The sequence below is a fragment of the Ursus americanus genome, chromosome 2 (assembly GCF_024610735.1).
Source record: "Ursus americanus isolate L20-20 chromosome 2, mUrsAme1.1.p, whole genome shotgun sequence".
NCBI classification, from domain to species: Eukaryota; Metazoa; Chordata; class Mammalia; order Carnivora; family Ursidae; genus Ursus; species Ursus americanus.
Window position 1 is genome coordinate 47,420,373 of NC_142128.1, and position 22,708 is coordinate 47,443,080.

General features: G+C 42.9%; 1 protein-coding gene across 2 annotated transcripts; it reads left to right on the forward strand.

The window, feature by feature from the left end:
- The first annotated feature begins 2,940 nt into the window (after positions 1–2,940).
- Positions 2,941–10,338, forward strand: RGS4 (regulator of G protein signaling 4). Of its 2 annotated transcripts, XM_045809723.2 has the most exons (5): positions 2,941–3,087; positions 6,155–6,259; positions 6,571–6,632; positions 7,202–7,368; positions 7,797–10,338. In XM_045809723.2, the coding sequence occupies exons 1-5, from the start codon at positions 3,044–3,046 to the stop codon at positions 8,034–8,036; spliced, it is 618 nt and encodes a 205-aa protein (XP_045665679.1). In that variant the 5' UTR covers positions 2,941–3,043; the 3' UTR covers positions 8,037–10,338. The 2 variants fall into 2 exon arrangements, with proteins under 2 accessions (XP_045665679.1, XP_045665681.1); XM_045809725.2 differs by lacking the exon at positions 7,202–7,368 and having other exon boundaries at positions 7,797–8,000.
- The last annotated feature ends 12,370 nt before the right edge of the window (positions 10,339–22,708 follow it).

Below are 22,708 nucleotides of genomic sequence, written 5' to 3' on the forward strand. Positions count from 1 at the left end.
ACATTCTCGCTTGCTCTTAACCTCTGTTTGGGAAGCTGTTCCTAGGCATAGCTCATTGATCATTTCGTCTCATCAATCTCATCTCACTTCAGATCCCACCTCTTCAAAGAGGGCTCTCTGACCACGTTGGCTAAATGAGCCCTTTGCCATCGGGCTTCTTTCTGTCACATCACTTGCTTATTTTCTTCACGGCATGGGTTAAAATCTGGAATTACGTGTTTATTTCTCCTTCTACCTGGGTGGAAACTCCACTCGGGTGGGGACTTGCCTGCTTGGGAACACTCACTGCTGTTCTTCGAACAGAACCTGTCACAGAGTAGGTGCTCGAAAGACAGGTCTTAAATCAACGAATAAATAAAAAGTAGGTCTTTTGAGAATGAAGCTATTCCACCTCACGAGAATCATCCAGGAATGACAAATCACAAAATAATAAAACAAAAGCTTTTGTGTATGTCAGAGAAAGGGGGCGGAAAATTGTCAAGGTATCATGATGTACCCGTCTTCGCCTCCTCAAACACAATCCAGTCCCAAAGTGTAAAATAAGTTAACTTATATAAAGCTTTCCCAAGCATTCTTTGAAGTATTAAAACTCTTAAGAAATTAAGAAATCGTAGTCAAAGAAGTGAATGAATATGAAATGCCTTGACAGAGGAATAGGTAATCTCAAAGTTAAAAAGACCAGAGCCACGTGGTTCCTCGCTGTCAGGGAACAAGAGAAAATCGGGCAGAGTCTCCTTGAATGATATGCCTAAAATTAATATTGCATTTCGTTATCTATGGTATATAATCAAACAATAAGCAGTATTTGCCTAGCACTTTACATTTTAGAAATATCTCTGTTTACATGGTTTATCTCATTTGATACAACAGTTTAATAACACGACAGTACAGTAGAAAATCCACATCACCTAGTTTCAAGAAACCAGCTCTATCAGTAAGAAGCTGTGACCTTGGCAAGTCACTTTTCCTCTTGTTTTCCTTTTTGGTAAAATGAAGGCGTTAGCCTAGATTATCTTGGATCCCGTTCAGCTTATCTATTGGCACTATTTGTATTTAACTTATGACAAATCACGCTTCTCTTTGGTCCAGGTCCAAGGTACAAAGTTCTTATTCATGTTCCTAAAATCAAATTATTTGAACGATCACTCTCCTGGGTGCCTAGGTAAACAAAGAAGGCCCTGGCCTATCCCTTTTAATTATTCTCTCCTCTTTGATGCCAGCTCTGACTGGTCCATCTCTCTACCTTCTTTGGTCTGATGGCCTCTGCCATTTTGCATCGCACCATGTCCCCTTCCACAATACAACAAAGGACAGCTGTCAGCTTCACAAAGAAATGTATTTGTTCCATGTTAAACCTCAAGAAAAAGTTGTCCAGTAGCTAATCTAATTTTTTCCTATCTGCCTTGGAGAAAGCCAGAGAATTTTCCCTATAATTTAAATATATCTTCTAGAAATTATGGCCCTGCCATCCTTTTCTTTTTCTCTGCCATCTCCTTGCTCTGCTGGCCATGGACCCGGGTAACTGGGTGAGCAGTGTGGGATGTCTAGGGTCATGTGTGTGGTAGGCACGTTGCACTTTATCACTTCCATTTCTATATTCTTGGGTACCTCTGCACCTCACTGGAACCCATCTATTCTTCGTCTTCTCCATCTAAACCATTTGATGCCCCTGCTTCTTATACGTAAAGTACAGCTCACTATATCCTATGACCAGGAGCCTATCTACTTAAAAAAATGAAAGCTGTTTGGGTCTGACAGAGCAATTCATTCCCTCCTTCCGTGCACAGCTTTCCTGTACAGGCAAGACCCCTCTCTAACTCTGGTGTGTGTACTGGAGCCACAACTACAATATGAAAACAGCTGCATGGTTCTTTGAGGCATTCAGTCTGTCATACTGTGTACGAAAGATACTAACTGTCCAGGTGTTCAGAGGCACCTGTAGGGCCAAACATTCTTAGGTTTACTCTGAAGCCTGGTAATACGCAGGCAAATTACCTATTTCTTCTTCTCTCTCTCTCTCTCTCTTCAATATTATGATGTACCAGTTTGGAGACCTGAATTCCATAAGACATAATAAGATATAAGTCCATTTGCAAATAAGAAAGGGTCTCTATATTTGTTCACTTACTCCTTCCTCTGGTCCTTAACGGCTGTGTTGCAGTTTTTGGCAGGAGGCGTGCATGTATAAGAGAGACTATCAGTGCTGGCTGAATTCTATTCTTCCTAAGATTTCCAGAAAAGTATTCCACAGTCAGGCTGATTACAGATGTGGCTAATCCACTTTCCCTAGGCTAATTTTCTGTGCCGCCAGGCATGTAACTGTCTGCTATCCAGCTATTCCTCTCCACACCCGTGTGCGACTGTGACAACTCAAAAGGCAACTTCTGCAAATTGCGACCTGGAAACTGCGATCCTGCCAAATTCCCTCTGGAAATAGTGAGGTTGAGCTCTTGGACCATGTGGGATATGCTATTTCTAATGCACTGAGATTCAGTTCCAAAATGAGCCCACGAACTCCCGCTGGCGCCTTTCCTTCCAAGAAGCGACTTGCCTTGACATTGTTTCTACGGAAGAGTGGGTAAAGCTATGTTTCTTACCATTTGAAACTCTCTCTCCCCTCCCCCACCCCTTTTCTAGAAATTCGAAACCCCAGACCGACATCGGTAGATGCAGGGTTCATACTTTTCTTTTTTGTTCGCCTGCTTCGCAAGAGGTTTGCCTCAGGCTGTTCACTTTGCACGGCGGTGCGTCAGTACCTCCCCGCGTAACTCCCGCCGCCAGGGGGGGCGGGCTGCTGCGGAGCGGCTGTGTCAGAGCTGCCGTCTGATTGGCCGGGTGGCTGCGGGGCCGTGGTTTCAGAGCTGCCGTCTGATTGGCCAGACGGCCGCCGCTGGGCTATAAAAGGGACCCCTGCAGGCTCCGGAGCAGCTCCGAGGAGTCTGACAGCATCTTCCCGGAGAAAAGGCCACGCGAGCTCAAAACAGAAGCCACAGCTACTCCTGCCGCATTTCTTCCCTAGCTTGCGAATCCCACAGCGAGCAAGATGTGCAAGGGACTTGCGGGTCTGCCAGCTTCTTGCTTGAGGAGGTAAGATTATTTTCAGCCGCTCACCGCGTTAAACTTTCGGATAGACTTTCTTAGTTACTTACATATACTACTTGCTAACCTAGTTCTTTGGAATTAGAAACAGCGTGGTCAGAAGAGCCTCAACTTGCTAGCTTTCCTCTAAAGACCAACTAGAAATTGTCCCTGGAGAAGTGTGCCCCCCTCTCCCCCCGCATATTGGCACCTATGTGTTGTTTTATATGACCTCGGTTTTGAGGACTGTTACAATCTTCTCACCCAGCTAGTTCGAATTAAGAAGTGATATGAATTTTCGGACCAAATACAGTGATTGCTGTCATTTGAGCATCACTGGGGTCTGTGGAATCATGGCACTGAGCTTTCTGATGGGGTGGGTTAGGGGCAGATACCCCAGAATGAGGTTTGACCACATCACAGGCACTGTACTTTCTGTGCTGCAGTATCTTCCACTGTTTATGTTCTTATAAGCAAGGGTGACAATACAGTATGAGTGACAATACTAGATCCCCCTTCTCTCTCTGAGGCTTCCCCCGGTTCCTGAAATACCTTATGTGAGTGGTGGTTGAGAAGTATTGATCCTAACAATTCAGTTAAGGGTTCTATAGAAGATCTCATTCTGCAGACATTGTTTTGTTGATGTACGGTCTGTTGATGAAGAAAAAAAAGCAAAGCCACTTCATAACTCCTCATATGCCTTTGGCTTTACAGAAAGGGGGGGTATAAATAAATGCTTTCAGAGACTGCTTATAGATTAGCCAGCTGAAGACAAATACAAAACTAGTGCATATTCTATTATTTAATCTTACAGTTAAAGGTAGAAAGTCAGTCTGTACGTGTACCACCCCCTTGCTTCCCTGCAAATAAAAATCACCCTAAATTTCAATTTAGAAATATCCCAGAAAGCACCATCTTTTGTGCACCCCTTAGAAGTTTACCTTTCAAATATTCTGTTATTCAGGAGTATGAAAGAATATTCTTTTTTAAATGTGCTTTCTTGGCTGCTTTAAAATGAAGCAGGAGGGTCTGGCAGGGAGTACCTAGGACGTAGGTGCCCCTGACCTCCACCATTACTATCCTGAGCTGAAGGGAGCAAATTACTCCAAGCTTCGGTTAACTCATACCATGCAAAATACAGTTATGCTCTGGTAAGTATTCAGGGAGACAGATGAAGGATTGCACTAGTCTGCCCAAGGAGCTAAGACGCTAAGCTGGGGAGGTTACCTGTGTATCAGCAAGGTCAACGGCTCTTCCCTTTCCTCACTGGTCAACTGCAAATCAACTAGTCCAACACTTCACCCTAGCATCAGTGCCTGAGGCTGCAGAAGGGCACGAACTGTTCAAGGTCACGTAGGCAGTGGGTGGCCCAGTGCAGATCAAATCCTGTTTCCTGACTCCAGTGATCTCTGAAGTCATGCTGGTTTTTAATAATGGTTGCAGTACGTTATAAGGACAAAGGTAACATAATTGCTGAGCATACTTCCAACTCTTTATGAAATGACTTGCATTAGTCAGTAACTTAGATCTCAGCCTGACCCGGCACAGGTTTTCATGGAAACGTGAACTGAGTTCTATTTTGACAGAATCATAATATATTTGTGTCTTAGAATCACTTGAGCCTTCATGATTCTATCTTGCTATCATTAAGGAGGGTTTTGCATCCCCTGACCAGTTGGAGAAGCGGGGCGTGGTGGGGGGGCGGGGATCAGTCTTGTGAGGAAGAGAAAATACCATTTTAGGGACAGTCCAAGAACATAATGGAATTCCAGCTTTCTGGAGAAAGGCGCGTAGAAAAGGCACTGATATATCAGGAGCCGTCCTAAAATGTCTTTGTATCCTCGTGACTTTATTTTTCTCACTCTCCGTAGGAACATCGAGTCATTCATTTCTTCTAAAGTGACATTTCTCTTTTAAAACTATTTCTTGGCTTTTACAATAAAAGAGATACAAACACAAGAGTAATTAACAAAGAGAAAGTTGAGCTTAAAACCTTATTAAAAGGTCCTTCTCTTGGGGCGCCTGGGTGGCACAGCGGTTAAGCGTCTGCCTTCCGCTCAGGGCGTGATCCCGGCGTTCTGGGATCGAGCCCCACATCAGGCTCTTCCGCTATGAGCCTGCTTCTTCCTCTCCCACTCCCCCTGCTTGCGTTCCCTCTCTCGCTGGCTGTCTCTATCTCGCTGGCTGTCTCTATCTCTGTCGAATAAATAAAATCTTAAAAAAAAAAAAAAAGTCCTTCTCTCGGAGTCAGTCGCACGCCCGCTGTCCCCATAAGCTGGAAGCCCTGCTCTAATGAAGCAGTCACAGCTGCAGTGGTGACTCTTGCCTGCGTCTCTGTTGTTTTTAAGGCTCGGATGCCCTTTATAGTGTAAATGCTCTTACAGTGTAGATATTAAGCAGGAAAGCACTAGCAGGAGCAGGAGATTTCTCTAGAAGCAAGCCTGAAGTTGGTCAGGTGTTGGCCAGAACATTTGCGTTTGCCACCCCGCCGCTTCCCTCTGCTGGAGCTGCGCGCCCACCTCCGTGAATGTCCCATAAGGTGAATTGCTTGGCACCACCTCCTGTGACCGCACAGCCCTTTCCCTTGCTAAGGTGCTCTGCTTAGCCGCGCTTAGGTCCCTCTGCTAGCAAGGAGGCAGGTGGAAACAGCTACCGCCGTCCAGAAGGTGGCGTGCACAGGAAGGAACCACGTTCTGCGCTTATGGCTTCCTCTCCAGTTCCCACAAATTACCCAGAGAGCAGGCACATTTTCACCGTGTTTCTGTCAAAGACACCAAAGCGTCCCATCGGTCAAAATGACAGGTTTACAGAAGAGGCCCCTGAAGCCGACTGAGGGTCTGAATTCTGTTGCAGACAGAGCAGGCTGGGCTGTGACTCTGGCCCCCGGGTTCCTAGCGAGTCACAGGCAGACACAGAAGTGGAATTTGCTTTTTCGGAGAGTTCATGCCAACTTCAACTCCCATTTCCTAAGTAAACTGCCCCTGCCCCTTTACTAGTAATGGACTCTTTGAGCTCTGCCACTAGGGTCTCTTTTAAAAGAGCTAATTAGCATTGTTCTTTTTCTTCTTCTGTGCAGTGCGAAAGATATGAAGCATCGGCTAGGTTTCCTGCTGCAGAAGTCTGATTCCTGTGAACATAATTCTTCCCACAGCAAGAAGGACAAAGTGGTGGTTTGTCAGAGGTAAGGGAAAAGGGCTCAGTGGAGACCCATTGAGTATTAACTATTTAATGTCAAGGATGTTCTATGAGGAGAAAAGGAAGTTGTGTTCTTAGTGACGCTAGGTTTAGATCAAGGTGGCGTACATTTTCATGAAGACCGTAGTTGCATTGGAAATGTCCATGCATTTAATGGAAAGACTTGCCTAATCAACAGTAGGTCTCATCATAAGGGTAGAAAAGAAAATATCTGCATGTTTTTCAGGATCTTAAATTTCTTGCCCTAAGTTTGTATCATGGCATTCAAGTTATTCTTTTTCTCTGTAATGTCTCTAGGGTGAGCCAAGAGGAAGTCAAAAAATGGGCTGAATCACTGGAAAACCTGATTAGCCATGAATGTAAGTCTGACGGCTTTCTTCCCCACTAGGATGAGGACAAAAGCTCTCTAGATAGACAAGTTATCTCATACTATATTTGATCTAATAGGAAATGCAGATGGAGTTGTGTTTCTTCTGACTTCCAGACTCAGGAGAATCAGTCTGTTTAAAATGTTAGCATGCCCCCGAGCTTTGTGACAGACAGTGGGAAGTTCATACAGAAACCATGTGGAAAACCATCTCTCTCACCACATGGGGAAAAGGTAGAGGGGAAAAGTTCCAAATATGGAGACTTCTTGCAGAATCGGCCTTAGTTTCTCTTTTTCAAATTTACTTTGGCAATTGGTGGCTGCATGTCAGAAGCACTGAGACTTCAAACCTTGAGCAAGAAGCACTAAGTATAACTGAGATCCCATAGATGTCAAACAGATTAGGGTCACCTGACTCCAAGTGACCCCCAGAAAGGGGGGGAGTGGGGGTTGCTTGAACCCATGCTTTATTCTCTCAAGCACCTTGGCTTTCTCTGAAATACACCGTCCAAGAGGCCTGCCAGGGTGATGACGAGAGCGGCTCTTTCTCCTCCATCACAGGTGGGCTGGCGGCTTTCAAAGCTTTCTTGAAGTCTGAATACAGTGAGGAGAACATCGACTTCTGGATTAGCTGCGAAGAGTACAAGAAGATCAAATCGCCCTCTAAACTAAGTCCCAAGGCCAAAAAGATCTATAATGAATTCATCTCAGTCCAGGCAACCAAAGAGGTAGGTCTTCATGGCAGAGAACTCTCTGGATCTTAGTGAAATTTCCTGCAAGTGGTATTCAGTGATGTGGGTCTTTAGATCACCTGAATTAAAGGAAAAGATCTAACAGTGGAGGAGGTCTTTATAATCTCCACGACCCCAAATCAATCAGTTAAGAGAGAAGCTCTTTCAACCAGATGACTTAGATGATCTCCCTTAATGAGTGTTTTGATAAATCTTCCAGATTCATGAGAAAGAACAAAGGTATTGTCCTGCCCAACAAAAGCACATGAACCCTTTATACTGTCTCACGTGTGCTGGGGTGGAGCTAAATGTTCTTTTCATTTCTGGGGTATGGAGGGTGCACACGGATTACTCACCACAAAGCATGCGGCCTCCCGTGCTCAACAGGGCGGTGTGTCTAATACGTCTTGGCCTTTGCCCTGCAGGTAAACCTGGATTCCTGCACCAGGGAGGAGACAAGCCGGAACATGCTAGAGCCCACGATAACCTGCTTTGATGAGGCCCAGAAGAGGATTTTCAACCTGATGGAAAAGGATTCATACCGCCGCTTCCTCAAGTCTCGATTCTACCTTGACTTGGCCAACTCTTCCAGCGCTGGGTCAGAGAAGCAGAAAGGAGCCAAGAGTTCTGCAGACTGTCCCTCCCTGGTCCCCCAGTGCGCCTGATTCCCAGAGAGCGCCGGAGGGCTGAGATGCCAAGACTCTATGCCTGGAACACCTGAGGCCAGATATTGATCTGCATTAAGCACCAGGGCTTTATCCACGTTGTAGCTTAGTGTTCGTGCTGCCTGCCATGTGTGAGTCACTCCCGTGTAAGAAGTAATCTAGTTTTGGTGTGTGAGTGTCCATCAGGGCAGGACCTCCTTCCAGTCCAGCTTTCCCAGAATTCCTTTAGGGTGCCACGTGAGCAAGTATCCAAAGAATGGTTTTGTAGGGGTGGCTTTCCAAAGACTGTTGCAGTTCTCTCCTCCCAACAGCTTGACCTCAGGTTGGTTGGTTGGTACATTTCATGTGACATCCACAAGCACGTGTATTCTGTTGGCACTTTCTCTAAATGCTACATGTTAAGATGAGGTTGATCTGTTATGTGTACATATGTGCGTGTGTGTAAATATATATATATACACACATATACATATATTTACACACACGCACATATATACACATTCTATGTATATGTGTCTATATGTATATATACATATATATTTCTGCTAGAATAGATAGGAAAGACCCTAGGTGCTCATTCCTAGAGTGTGTGTACATACCTACATGCGTGTTCTGATCCCTGGTCTTTCATCCTGCAGTCAAACAGGCAAACAGAACCAGTTGCCATGCAGGCCAAGAGAGGAATGCTAATCTGTGGAAAGTGGATTCTGTAGAGCTCCGCAGGTCCTGCTGGAGGCGCAGGGACTCCATGCATAGTTCAACCACGGACAGCCTCCGCAGTGAACGGTATTCTAAGGAGCAAGTATCGTAAAGAATTTTATGCCTCCCTGACACGGTTCTGTCTTGGGCTGGTTATTACTGATGGCACTTTTCGGTCCCGAAGCTGCTGGCCTCCCCTTCTGCCTCCCCTTCTTTGCCTGGGTGCTAGGTGCATGGTTATTAGCAGCCGGGTTGGTACGGGAGTTGGGAGAGAAGATGCTTGAACCAAATGAAGACACGCAGGTAGGGCCCCGCCAGCTCTACCTGCTGTAAGATACTGAGTGAGGGCATGGAACTTCAAGGTGAATAGTCTTATCCTCTCCTCTTTTTTCCTCTCCTGATCAAGGTGCTCTCCTCATTTTGTTTTTTCCTGAGGACTTCAGCCAGCAGATGAGGCTCCTTACTTCACTGTGGTTGGTTGGCTGTTTCCCTATCATGGCCCCAGGCTATATGCCTCCCCTTATGAACCAGCAGTGTGGGAAGGTTGTATCTTATAAAGGAGAAACATGTTTTTGCAAACTGAAAAGCCCTCGTAAGTTTCTCTTTTGAAAGTAGGACCTCATTCATTCCACCCCAGACATCGGGGCTAACAGAGCCTGCGGGTATCTCTTTCCAGGCTCTGAGACTAAAGGAGAGAGGAAAGAGGGAAAAAAGAAAAAAAAGAAAAAAAAGAAGAAAAAAAAGAAAAGGATACCAATTGTTAGAACTACTGTTTGGAACTTTTCAAGGCACATGACATACTTGAAAATTTCTCATTTATGTTATTTATGATGTTTTTTTCTACAATGTTTTTATTATTGTATTGTTTTATAAACGGAGGTGCAGGATATCACCTGAATTATTAATGAATGGCCAGGAAGTAATTTTCTTCTCATTCTTCTAAAACTACAGCCTTTGAAGTGTACACACACACACACACACACACACACACACTCATGCATGCACATTGCACCAATTCCTCCGGCATAAATTACACGTGTGAGCACCTTGTGGCTTTTAAGCCAACAGACTGGTTGCAGAATGAAAACACCGGAGTGCGTCTATACAAATCTCACTGTATTAAAGATGTAGGTTTTCTCCATCGTGCCCTTCTTGTCTCTCTGGCAGTCTTACTTTCCGTGTTCCCAGAGTTCTTCCTCAGCGTCCCTCTTATCATACCCGGTTCCAGAGTTTTGTCTCTAGTTGACTCCAGGAACCAAACATGTATCTCTGTTGAGCTTACCCTATTACAACTGTCACGACTTTCAGATTGTACCTGTGCTCGTAGGCTGCTGTCTCACAAAGAGGTCCGGAAGGTCATTCTGAATGAGAAGTAAATTATTTTATGTAATACAATTTCCAAGTGTGTTTTTCAATTGTATTTTTCTCTTATTTTCCCACCATCTGACATGCTGAGCTTACCTGCTCACGACCTGTGGGCAGAATACTCCTTCCCTTTGCATGCCTGCTTTTATCATGTGCTTGAAAGGCCTCAAAGCTGATGCTTCCAGTGAAACACACGCATCTTAATAATAAGGGTAAATAAATGCTTCGTACGAAACGATCTGCTTGTAAACACATTAATGATCCACAAAGACATGTGATGAGAAACAGCAGGGTGTCGGGCGATGAGAGAACGTGGCTCGTGTCCAGTCTCTGATCTGTCCCACGCCAACTCTGGAGAAGGAAGCAGAAAATAAATGTTGTATATTCTGTTCCTGCCACTGCTCCCACTCCCTCTCATCACAGAGCCGAGGCAGCCTTGGCTCTGGAGACTTTGCTCAGCAGACTTGGCGTACTTGCAGGTCCTCAGTCACTGGTCAAGACAGAGAGTTCACCTTTCAAAACTGCCCTTCTTCCACCTCCAAGTACCTGTCCAATGAGAGAAGGTGGGAACAGAGGAGACCCAGAAAGTGGAAGGGAACTGTAGATACCTGAGGACAGATTCCTGCCCAAACTGCTTAAAATCTTTCCCTCCCCCTTACAGATTTCTGTCCCCTAGAAAGGAGGTATAGAATGTTCCCACTCACAGTCATGGGTACAGGATCTGTTATGCCGTTGAGACCCCCATTTCCTGAATTCTACCTTTCCCATTGGGAGAGCCAGCTTACAGGGTGTTAAGGACTACAAATTTCAAGCTATTTTGAGGAAGAGATCTTTTCAGGGATCTGGTGAAAATTAGGGACCATCTCCTGAGAAAAATACACAAGGGCTCCAGATTCATCAGAAACATTAAGAGGGAAGTTTTACAACCCCCCTTCAGACACACAGGGCTGCCCTTCCCCTCCCCCATGGGTGTTTCAGATTCCTCGCAGGTGCGTGGTCGCTGCTCCTTGTGTGCAGTACCATCTTCCAAGTATCACAGAGGAACTCAAGTCACCACTCTTAGCCATTCTGAGCTGTATGCTTGTCTCCAATCTCTACCTTGCCCATCCTTTCTTCCCGACGGTCGGCCATGAAATAAATAACACAGACGTGCAAACTCTTTCTGACCGCGATCAAGGACCATGTTTTGAAAAACGTTATTGCTTATTATGTGCCAGATATTGTCCTAAGCCCTGTATATAAGTAATAAATTTAATTCTCACACCAACCCTGAGATACACATGCCAGTCATGGGCATGGCTTCTGCAAAACATCTGCTGATTTTTATAGACGAGGAAACTGAGGCACAGAGAAGTTAAGACACTTGTCAAGGTCAAGCTGCCACCAAGGAGCAAAGCTGGGATTTGAACTGGGACATCTTTGCCCCAGAGGATGGCAGAGACTCGAGCATTCACCAAATACCCACACGCTAACGGACAAGGAGCAGACTGTCACTTGCAAACCTATATGGTCAGGAATAGAGCCACATTTGTTTCCATCTCTCTCCTCTCCTTCCATGGCAACCGTGGAGATTATATGTTTCAGATTATGTAGCAGCGAGTTGAAGGACCCCTTGACTCACTTCAGAATATCAAGCGAATAAGGAATAAATTATTGCTGATTTGAGTCATCTGTTTACAAGGCTGTTTGTTACTCCGGCAGAGCCTTGGTTATCCTGAGAAGTGAGGAGACTGTGCCCTTCACCGTGCCACTACGTGGTTGTCCTTTAATTGTATGGGGGCAGGCACAAGGGTACAGATGAGAGGACTCCTTTACATTTCAGCTATTTGCAAACAAAACTTGACTTTGGAGAAACTCCACGACCCATGGTGCCCCAGGCTGTGCCAGCACTCCATGTTAATCGTGCTTAGATGTTCAGAGTTAGAAATGAGATGATAGAAGGAGGAAAGAAGAAAGAAAAATTAAAAGAGCCACCTCCGGGGAAAACTCACTATCCATCAGCTTAGCCCCAACATGCGGACAAAAAAAAAAAAAAAAAAAAATCAGTCTAGCAAGCCAGCCAGATAAATTGGCTCATGTGACAGCCAAGACTCAAAAGCATAGTAAAAAAACAAAAGGGCTCCATTCACTGAGTTCAGAGACTGAATTCAAGACATGACTTTGCTTAGACCATTACCTGCAGGATGGCCACTAAATTGTTCATCATTAAAAAGTGTTGTGTTAGTATGCATTGCTTTCTAGATGTCACACAGAAATATGACATGAGAAAGGAAAATACTGGGTTTTAACCTTTTTGTGGTATAGAATAGACGCAGAGTTGAGTGAAGGAACTGAGGAAGAGCTCACCTCGAAGTAACGTCCAATGTTTTAGATTTTTGCACGCAAAGTGGTAATGACCGAGCTGAGACCAAGGACTACTGAATTTCCAAAGCGCTTCGGTGGCAGTCAGCAACGCCTGGAGAGAGAACTGGTTTCCAAAGGAAAGCTAAAACTTAATAGTAGCATCTTACGTCTATGGTAAGCTTATTAATTGCCCAGTCTATGCTGAGTGCTTTCCATGATCTCATCTAACCCTTAGACCTAAACTCTGAGGGAGATGCGATTAGTGGCTTTCCATTACAGGTGGAGAAAATGTGACACAGGCAAGTTCAGAAATGTATCCAAGACCATACATCAAAGAAGTGGCAGAGCATGGGTCAAAATCTCCCGCTGAAATAAACACATTTAATTAGTCAAAGAGAAGGGGAAAGGAGGGAAGAGAAGGAAGAAGGAATCACAGCAAGCAAGGACAACCTAACAAGAAGAAATGGAAGTAGAAGGGAGAGAAGAGGTAAAAAGATGAAAAGAGAAAGGAAAGGAAGACCAGAAGGGATAGAAAATGTGAAAAGAAGGACCAGGAAAGATGGAGCAGAAGAAATAGAAATAAGATGCATGTTGTGAGGAAGGACAGACTGCCAAACGCTCGCCCATGCTGGCATCTGGGTGGCTTCCAGATGCTGGGTGGTCTCTGTGCCCTGTCTGGACTGGGGCAGGTGAAAGGGCTCTCTGGGACTATGGAAAAGGGAGTTTGGGACCCAGGGGATAAATACCAGGTCAGCTGACTCTCTAGGAATCACTTTCCTGTTTCTTCTTTCTCTCTCTAAATTTCCCAGATCCAGAGCAAATCTTTAACCACCCAACCCCCCATCCAACAAAAACCCTGGAAAACAAACAAACAAACAAACAAACAAACAAACAAACCCTAAAGGAAGAATGAAAAAAGATAGAAGAGGTCAACTTTCCCTTGGTTCCAGGGCGTCCCTGCTTTGGGGTGACATTGCACGAGGACAGCAAGTCATTCAGCCACTGCAGGGGTCACACACTGACAGGACCCCAGAGGGAAGCAGGCATTTAGCAAATGGTCCTGGTCACATTGCTCCTGCTCCCCACTGGGAGGGAAGCCAGTGATGACCACAGGGTCTAGGTTAAAGGGAATTGCCCGCCACACGAGTCTGGCCAAGGCAATAGCATGTGTCAATCAACGGCAAGTTAGACTGTGGGAATTAGGGGAGTGTGACCTCTTGAGAGTCATTCTCCAGGGTTGACTGGTGGGGGCCGGCAGGGTAGGTGTTGCTTTTGAAGAAAGTAAAGCAAGAGTTTTGTTGATTTTTTAGAAGTATTATTTGTAAAATTCCCAGATTATTCCACCAATCCATCTGGCTTTTGAGTAGCTATCTTCTGTCAGGGCAATATAGCCCTGAGATGTTCCCTCAACAACCACAAGGGATGGAAAATGAATTCCAGCTACGTCATGTCAGAGACAAGGCCTAGAATTCCTTCTCTGACCACCACACCTGCACACTCGGGCTCCCTGCTTCTTTCCCATCTCTCCTCTGTAGAACTTGGTACTTTCTGCTACCCTTGCCATGTTACTGATAATTCCATACTTGGGGGTGTTAGAAAGGACAACTGTTAGAGCAGTTTTCAAGATCTAGATCAATTCTCCTTCCAATTTCTATGTTGGAGACACCTTCCCTTACATGGGACCCTTTGAACTGGAAACCACAGAATTACCCCCGGTTCTTTCTCACTCCCTCTCTCACACCCAGTAGTTACCCACTCTGCAGAATTCATCCGGGTAAAATCACTCAAAGCCTGTTCCTGCCTCTCTGCTGGTGTGACCATGGCAGGCCCTTCCTCCGGGCCACTGTCATATGTGGCCAGGCGGATTGCGTTGCCCTTACTTCTGATCTCTCCACCTCCATTCTGATACCCTCTGATTCACTCCACATAACCACCGGTCAGCTCTGAGAGGCACATCTGACCTCTCCCTCTCCTGCTGAAAATCCGCCATGCTCTCAACTCTCTAGGCGAGTTTTGAGACTCTATGATTTTGAACTCTCTCTAGCCTTCTGGCCTCATCTCTGATGACTCCTCCTCTGATCCGTAATGGTTTGTACTTCTGGCGGGCCATGTTGTTAATTGCCTCTTACGATTGTTTAAGCCAGTCTTCCATCCTTCTTCATCCAGCTACCTCCTACTGTTTAGCTGGAACTCAGCTCAGGACCTAGCCACGGTGAGAAGCCTTCTCCCCGTCTTTGACAGGACTTCAATGTTCCCCTAATGTCAAGGCTTCCCTTGATACTCTGTCCTGTTTTCACGGCTACTAGCAGAGTGTCCTGTAACCAGGGATTTATGAGTGCGTCTCCCAAAATACATGGCCAGTTTCTCAAGGTTACCGATCATGTCTCATTTGATTTTATGACCCCTGCACCAAGTTCTGAGCCTAATACATGGAAGGTGACTATTTGTTGACTGAGGGACAGCCTTCAGTTTTACATACTCCTGGATGCGAATAGGAGAGTGATCCAGCAGGCCCCTCCCACGTCCTGAACACTTACTGTATGCTGAGCGTTCACATGAGCCTCTCAGGCTTTACTGTATTCTCACCATTTTCCCTTGGAAAATGCAGGGATGTTTCTCCCAGCCTTGCGCTAGGGGTGGGCGGTGAAATGACCAGAGTAGGGAGGAGCTGGTTGGAGCCACTTCACAGAGAAAAGAAGATTTAAAAAAAGGAGTTGATAGAGTGTGAACAGTGTGTTTCTTTCTATATCTATTCTATACAAACAGTGAAAACTTACGTGTATTTTGTATGAGTTTACATGCAATTAAAATTATTATGCTCCTTGACATAGACAAGCTTCTCGTTTATATCCACAGCAGAAAATAGCTAACATTTATTATTTACTCTCCGCTAATACACCTCTCTATGTGCATGAACTTATTTATTGCATGTAACGACCTTATGGTGAAGAGGCACTAAAATTTATCACTCTCTTTTTAGAGGTGATAAACTGAGGCACAGAAAGGCAAGTATCTTGCCCAAGATCACACAGCTCATAAGCTGAGGAGCCAGGAGTTGGTCCCAGGGCAATGTGGCCCCAGAACCCATGCTCTTTGCTACAGTCTCTCTCACATAAGCCTAGAATTCTATCTACTCAGTGATCACTCAGAAAAAGTGTATCGATTGACCACTCTTCCCTCAAAAACAATGTTTCTCTGAAAGTTTCTTCTGCTAACCTCACTTATTTCTTGGTATGCCCCTATTTCTACTTGTCTCTCCTATTTCTTGTAAAATTTTAACAGCTTGCTTCCAACTGTCTAACAGTCCACTCCATGTTTCCTCAGACCCTCTCCCCTGACCTACACAAGATACTCTTGTCCTTGGAGTGATAATCAGGACTTCTAAGACCAAACTAAATCTAGACCAGTACTGCTACTGACGTCCCCACATAGCTTGCTCAGCTGCCTCCTTAATTTCTACATCCCCATTGATGTCTGGACTCAGTCCATGCAATAATTACAGATGGCAGGTGGGGCAGTCTCCACACCTGCCTCCAGTGCTGCTGCCTGATTGATGGCTCTCCAGCACACTGATAATGGAGAAGTTGGGAATTGTATGACTTCAGCACTAAAAATAAACACTGAAAATAGGCTCGCAGCACTATTTATTTTGCAGGATGAAATACTATAGGAAATTTGAGTGCCATGAATAACCTTAAGTAGCAATAGAGAAACCCATACGAAACAAAGGAGCAATTAAAGAGAAAGGGACAGTAATTAAAGGTAAATGCTTAAGTCTGTATTTTTAAGTAATAATAATAGCTTTCACTTATTGAGAGCTGATGTTGACCCTGGCACTGGGATTTGGGCTCTGCCTGTGATGCCCCCTTCAACTCTTGCAGTATTTCCACTTTGCCGGTTAATAAAGCTATTCAGAGTCGAGTGCCCTCAACTCCTTCACTCAAGATCTCACCACCAATAAACCACAAACTCAGGACTGAGGTAAGGTCAGTTTGAATCCAGAGCTCTTTGGGTCTTAATGACTCATAATAACTGTTCCCCCAAACTGTACTGCTTTCAATCACCTCAAAATGGCTGTCTCCTAAAGGGATACCAGCATTTGGGGGTGATTTTATGTGAATTTTTACTCAGTTATCGATACCCTGATCTAGAACAAAAGAAAACTCTTGTCTGAAGCAGAAATTGGGGAAGCTTTATATAAATGACAGATTCCATGGGCGCCTGGGTGGCTCAGTTGTTAAGCATCTGCCTTCTGCTCAGGGCGTGATCCCAGGGTTCTGGGATCGAGCTCCACATCAGGCTTCTTCGCTGGGAGCCTGCTTCTTCCTCTCTCACTCCCCCTGCCTGTGTTCCCTCTCTCGCTGGCTGTCTCTGTCAAATAAATAAATAAAATCTTAAAAAAATAAAATAAAATAAATGACAGATTCCAGGCTCCAACTCTAAAGATTTGGTGTTTGGGGGATGGATACCTTTAAAAAAAATTTACGTTTAATGATCTTGATACATAATCAGCTTGGAAACCATTGATCTAGGGAACCCAGCTCAGAACAAGGACTCTGAGGTTGTGTATAAATAGGCCAGTTCCTACCACTCTCTGTATCTTAGATTCCCCATTGGTAAAATGAACTTAATAACAATCCCACCGAATGACCTGGACACAGAAGCTATGCAGAGGGAGCAGCCTCTTTGGAGTCTTTGGGAGATGAGGGCAAAGGGCCCCCTGCTCAGGATTTTACGTTGATAATGGCAGTTGAGCGTAACATATTAAACATAAGCCACTCTGGCTCATTGGACATTTATAATTACCTGTGAAGTACATATCATTATAAAAATAAAAATTAAAAAAATGTTTTTTGATTTTTTCTCTCACTATATACAAAAATTAATTTTGTATGTTAAGCATAATGCAAAAATATTAAAATATTAAAATTATATATGCTCTCTTAACTTACTTTCTTCTTATCTATATACTATAGATTTGTTTTAAGATAGAATTTAAGTAGAATTTTTATATATAGTTTGATAATATTTTTCTTTAAAATATTTTAGTAGAATATACATATTCCTATTGCTGGTGTGTTTGGATTCATATTTACCACTTTTTTGGAGTTTTCTGTCTCACTAGTTTCCCCCTGCTTATTTTTTCTCATTTTAATTATTTCCCACTTCCTATTTTATAAGTTAAATTTTCTGTCCGAAATATTTTAGAGTATATCTGTATACTTTATTTTTTTTTGAAGATTTTATTTATTTATTTGAGAGAGAGAGTATGAGAGAGAGAGAGAGAGAGAAAGGGAGGAGCGTTAGAAGGAGAAGCAGACGCCCCACTGAGCAGGGAGCCTGATGTGGGGCTTGATCCCAGGACCCTGGGATCATGACCTGAGCCACCTACACACTGCGCCCTGCATACTTTAACATGCATACATAACCAAGCTAACATTAATCAATATTTTACCCCTTAACTGGATATTTCAAAGACCTTATTATTTTGGCTTTGATAATCTCTATCTCAACTTACATGGCATTGCTGTCTGTTATTTTATGTTTATTTTTTTCAAATATTCAAAATTGAGTATTACTGCTTTCCTGTACAATCAATATTTATTGCATACCAGGATTTTTATCCACAATTCTTTTCTTTGAGGATTATTTTCCTTCTGGTTAGTTATAAAGCCCTCGGATTTCCTTTAGGGAAAATCTGTGAAAGTTATACTCTAACAAAAATAATTCTTTTGGTCTAAAATTGTGACTTTTGACAATTTTCAACAAAAAATGATTTTACTCTCATTCTTTAAAGAACATTTTACTGTAAACATAATTTTATTTGGATGTTTATTTCACCCTAACCCATGAAAGGTAATATTCTATGACCTTTGAGTTCAATGCTGTGGTTGGAAAGTCAGCTGTAAGTGTAATATCTGCTTTTTTTTTTAAAGATTGTATTTATTTATTTGACAGAGAGAGACAGCCAGCAAAAGAGGGAACACAAGCAGGGGGAGTGGGAGAGGAAGAAGCAGGCTCATAGCGGAGGAGCCTGACGTGGGGCTCGATCCCAGAACACCGGGATCACGCCCTGAGCCGAAGGCAGACGCTTAACCGCTGTGCCACCCAGGCGCCCCTGCTTTTCTTTTTTCTATCTTCCTTTAGATTTCCCTTTGTCTTCAATTTTTCCTAGTTATAAGTTTATTCATTCTATAAGAAATTAGTTGGACATGCTCAACTATAGATAAAATCTTTAAATAATTTTGGAAAATGCTCAAACATGATGTGTTTGATTATTGAGGATTTCCCCATTATCCCTCTTACATTCTTCAGGAGTTCCTTGGACGTGTTGATCTTTACAGCTTATGTCCTATGCCTCAACTCTCCCTCTGGCATTCCGAATAATTTCTTCAGACCTGTCTTCTAGTTTACTAGTTATCTCCTTCCGGAATTGTTCAATGATCTGTTTAAACTAGTTCGTTTATTTTTCCTTTAAAATTTTATTATTTTAATATTTTTGCATTTACATTTAACATACAAAATTTATTTTTGTATATAGTGTATTGAAAACAATAAGAAAAAAAGGTTTTTATCTTTTATCTATGAAAAAACTGAATACCCAGAACCCAAAGATGCAATAACATATTATTAAAATTAATAAAATTTGGCCAAGTAACTTGCTTTGTATTTCAAATATTGATACTCTTTTCTGTCTTCTACCAATGAGTTCCTATAAACAGAAATAAAAACTATCCCATTTACTATATTTAAGAATATTTTTAATAAGAATACATTTAATAAGAAAATACACCTATATGAATAAAACCATAAACACCTTAATAAGCATATAAAGCAAGAAGCCAAGAATCAATGCCATTTTGAAAATAAATATTCCCTAAATTAATCTATACATGTAATGCAATCCTAATTACAATCCCAATAAGATGTTTTCGGAATTGCATAATAGGTTTCTGACTGTCATATGGAAGGAGTAACGTCAAAAAAGTAGCCAAGAAAAAGTGTGAAAACAAGAACAGCGAGGACAGATTTGTCCTACCAAATACCAGATAAGATGTGACTGCCTTCATATCAATAAAAATTAATCTAAGAATGAAAAGATAGAGCAAAAGAACATAACACAAAATACTGAATTATTCCCCAATATATAGTTCACTTATATAAAAAAAATTTATGGTAGCTGATCTCATTTCTACAGGAAAAAGAAAAATGTCTTTCATATATAGTGAAGCTACAACAGGCTACTCATTCTGCAATCCACTTTATAGTTCAACAGGAAACTCAAGGTCTCTAGAGTTTAGAAATGTTCTCAAAAGAAAGTCAGTTTCAATACTTGCTGATGTTTCTCTGAATTCACACTTCTAATTTCTTGGCTTTTGAGAATTCCTTACTTTCATGCCAACTCACTAACATATTTTTTAAGGTTGATTTCATATGTTATCCAGCACTTGGTATTGTTCCTATGGAAGGTTTGCTCAGGGTATCTGGTCCATCGTTGGAGAATACACACATGGCTTTTTACAGGGGCCTGCGTGCTTACGAGGGGGTGAGGCAAGAACAGTTCAAGAAACTTACATAAAGCAGACTGTGTTTGCAGCAAAGAGCGTTAGTGCAGTGAGAAATGTTGGGTTGAGGTTTTTTTTTTATTAAATGTTTATGTAATTGATCCATTAGGACAAAAAGTAAGCTCATGATGGCCCTAGACTGTGAGCGGGTTAACACCAATTGAACGTGCTCAGCATGTCAATGAGGAAGCTGTGAATATACGCCAGGAATGCATATAGGAGTCTCTGGTCTGAATAAAGATTAGTGAATGCTACTTACTATAGTGAAAAGGTTGGTAAACTGCTCTAATATTCTAAATCCAGAAAGACCCAGAGGTAGAAGGAGATAATAACTGGAAGTCAACTCATTCTCTTCTTCTTATCTTTGACATTCTGTTCCCATTCTCAACCTGGTTACACCTTCTGTCACCTTCCTGTTTCAAATTCCTATCACATTTTCTAGTCCGAGTGATGTCTTGCCCTTCTGGAAAAATATGAATGATCCCAACTATTCTCAATGATTCCCTTCTTTATCCCCAATATGCACAACTTCGATAAAAGTCAGTTCTATATTACCTTATGCCGTTCTTCGATATTTTTCTAAATTCTTGTTTATTTTCTCTAAAGAAGGCAGATCTCACATGGAAGGTTTCTTCTATATACCCCATAACCCTAGAACAGTTGTAGGCATTGAGATTAGTGATCAGCCAATGTTTCATATTTGTCAGTTATTCACAAATAGAAAACTTGAAAATGTAGTATTTAACTAAGGTGTTTTTCATGCAAATACCAGAACTCATCTGGGACTTCTCTGCCTCACTACAGGACCCTTGGAGCTCGGTGGGTCAGACCAGATGTTCAGTAATGTTTGCTTGCTGAATAAAGGGAATTGGATGCAAAAAAAAAAAAAAGAAAGAAAGAAAGAAAGAAAGAAAGAAAAGAAAAGAAATAACAAAAGAGAGGATGAGAGAGAAAGAAAAAAGGAATAGAGGAGAAAAGGAAGGAAGGACAGAAGAATGGAGGGAAGGAAGGAAGAAGGAAAGAAGGAAGGAAGAAAAGAGGGAAGGAAAAAAGGAAGGAGGGAGGGAGGCAGGAACGTCCATTGATTTAATCCTTTACAGTTTTGTGAAAATAGAATTCCAGAGAAAAGACTGGCAAATCAGGGAATAAGGACGCCAATATAAGAAAATAAGGGTATATTTAAGTCAGAAACATCATGTGCTTGGCAACCACTTGGTGCTCAAATGAACACACTGATTGCCCAGTCAGTTAAGTGAACATTAGACACAGTTCAGTTAAGAGGTGTTGTCCGATAGCCAGCTTTACTGGAAAAGGAGAATTGGTCAGCTGAATTTCTCTTTCACAGATCACTGGGAGGAAAGCTGCTCCAGTGGTTCCAATAAAGCAGATGTACCTTGGTCTCCCTTGTGTTTAGCCGTTCTTTACTTGGATTAGCTTCTGCCAGGAACTGGACTGTTCGAGATAAATTTTAGGCAACATTGGGCAGTTACATTGATTCTGTCAGGTGACAGGTTGTCCCTTCATCAGTTGTTTTTCTCCATGAGGTCTGCTGACTCCAAGGTGGGAAGAAACCCCCTCGGGAACATTGTCCTTACTGGCAGAAAACTGCTGAATTCATTCTCATGGGTTTGCATCCTGCCAACAGCAGACAATGATGATGAAGCCAATATTGTTGCCACGAAGACCTCGGTGTATCTATCACCCAAGACTGTTCTCTTTAAGACCTTGAGGCATTAAAATGAAGCTTTCTTTTCCATCCATCAGCATTCGAGAAGAAATGAGAGCCAGAAAAATAGAGTGAGGAGGGAAAGGGAGTTTATTACCTTTACAAGCTAAAATTGGAACTATGCTCTAATAAATCCCTTTTATGGCTTATAGTTCATCAGTTTTAATTTGGAAAGGGATGGGGCCAGTGATGGAATGAAGATAAGCAGAACTTGTTTAATCTCCAATGAGTCATGCTTATGAAAAATGCCTGCTACCCAGGTCATTTAGCCATGAGCAAATTATCATCCTTTCTTGTTAGTAACATTTCTCCATTTCACCTTCAGTTCTTCACATAGGGACAGAGAGTTCTTGAAGTTCATATCCACAAAATAATAATTAAAGTGAAGACAATGTTATAGAGGCCCAGTGCGGATATTGATATTCCCCTCCCCCTCTCCCCACTGCCCCAAATATAAAGAGCTCTATACTTGCAGCCTGAGGAAACAAGAACAAATAACAGATAGCATAATCCATATTTTCCAGAGACAGGTCACAATGTATTGAAAGAAAGATTTAGAGGTGGGCAGGGAAAGTATTTTAAGGAATTTTTCAAAAGTAGCCGTCTATACTGGCATCACAGAAGGCGAGCTGGAACTTACTGGTGTGCCCTGAGAAAGTATTTATTGGCTGTGAAACCCGTGGAAAGCCCTGGGTGATATACTGGGGTAGGGTGCTACTGAGAGACCTATAAGGAATGGATCCAGCCCTGGGTGACCACCATTAAAAACACTTTGAAGTCTAAGTATAAAACTCAAAGTGTGGGGCGACTGGGTGGCACAGCGGTTAAGCGTCTGCCTTCGGCTCAGGGTGTGATCCCGGCGTTCCGGGATCGAGTCCCACATCGGGCTCCTCTGCTATGAGCCTGCTTCTTCCTCTCCCACTCCCCTTGCTTGTGTTCCCTCTCTCGCTGGCTGTCTCTATCTCTGTCAAATA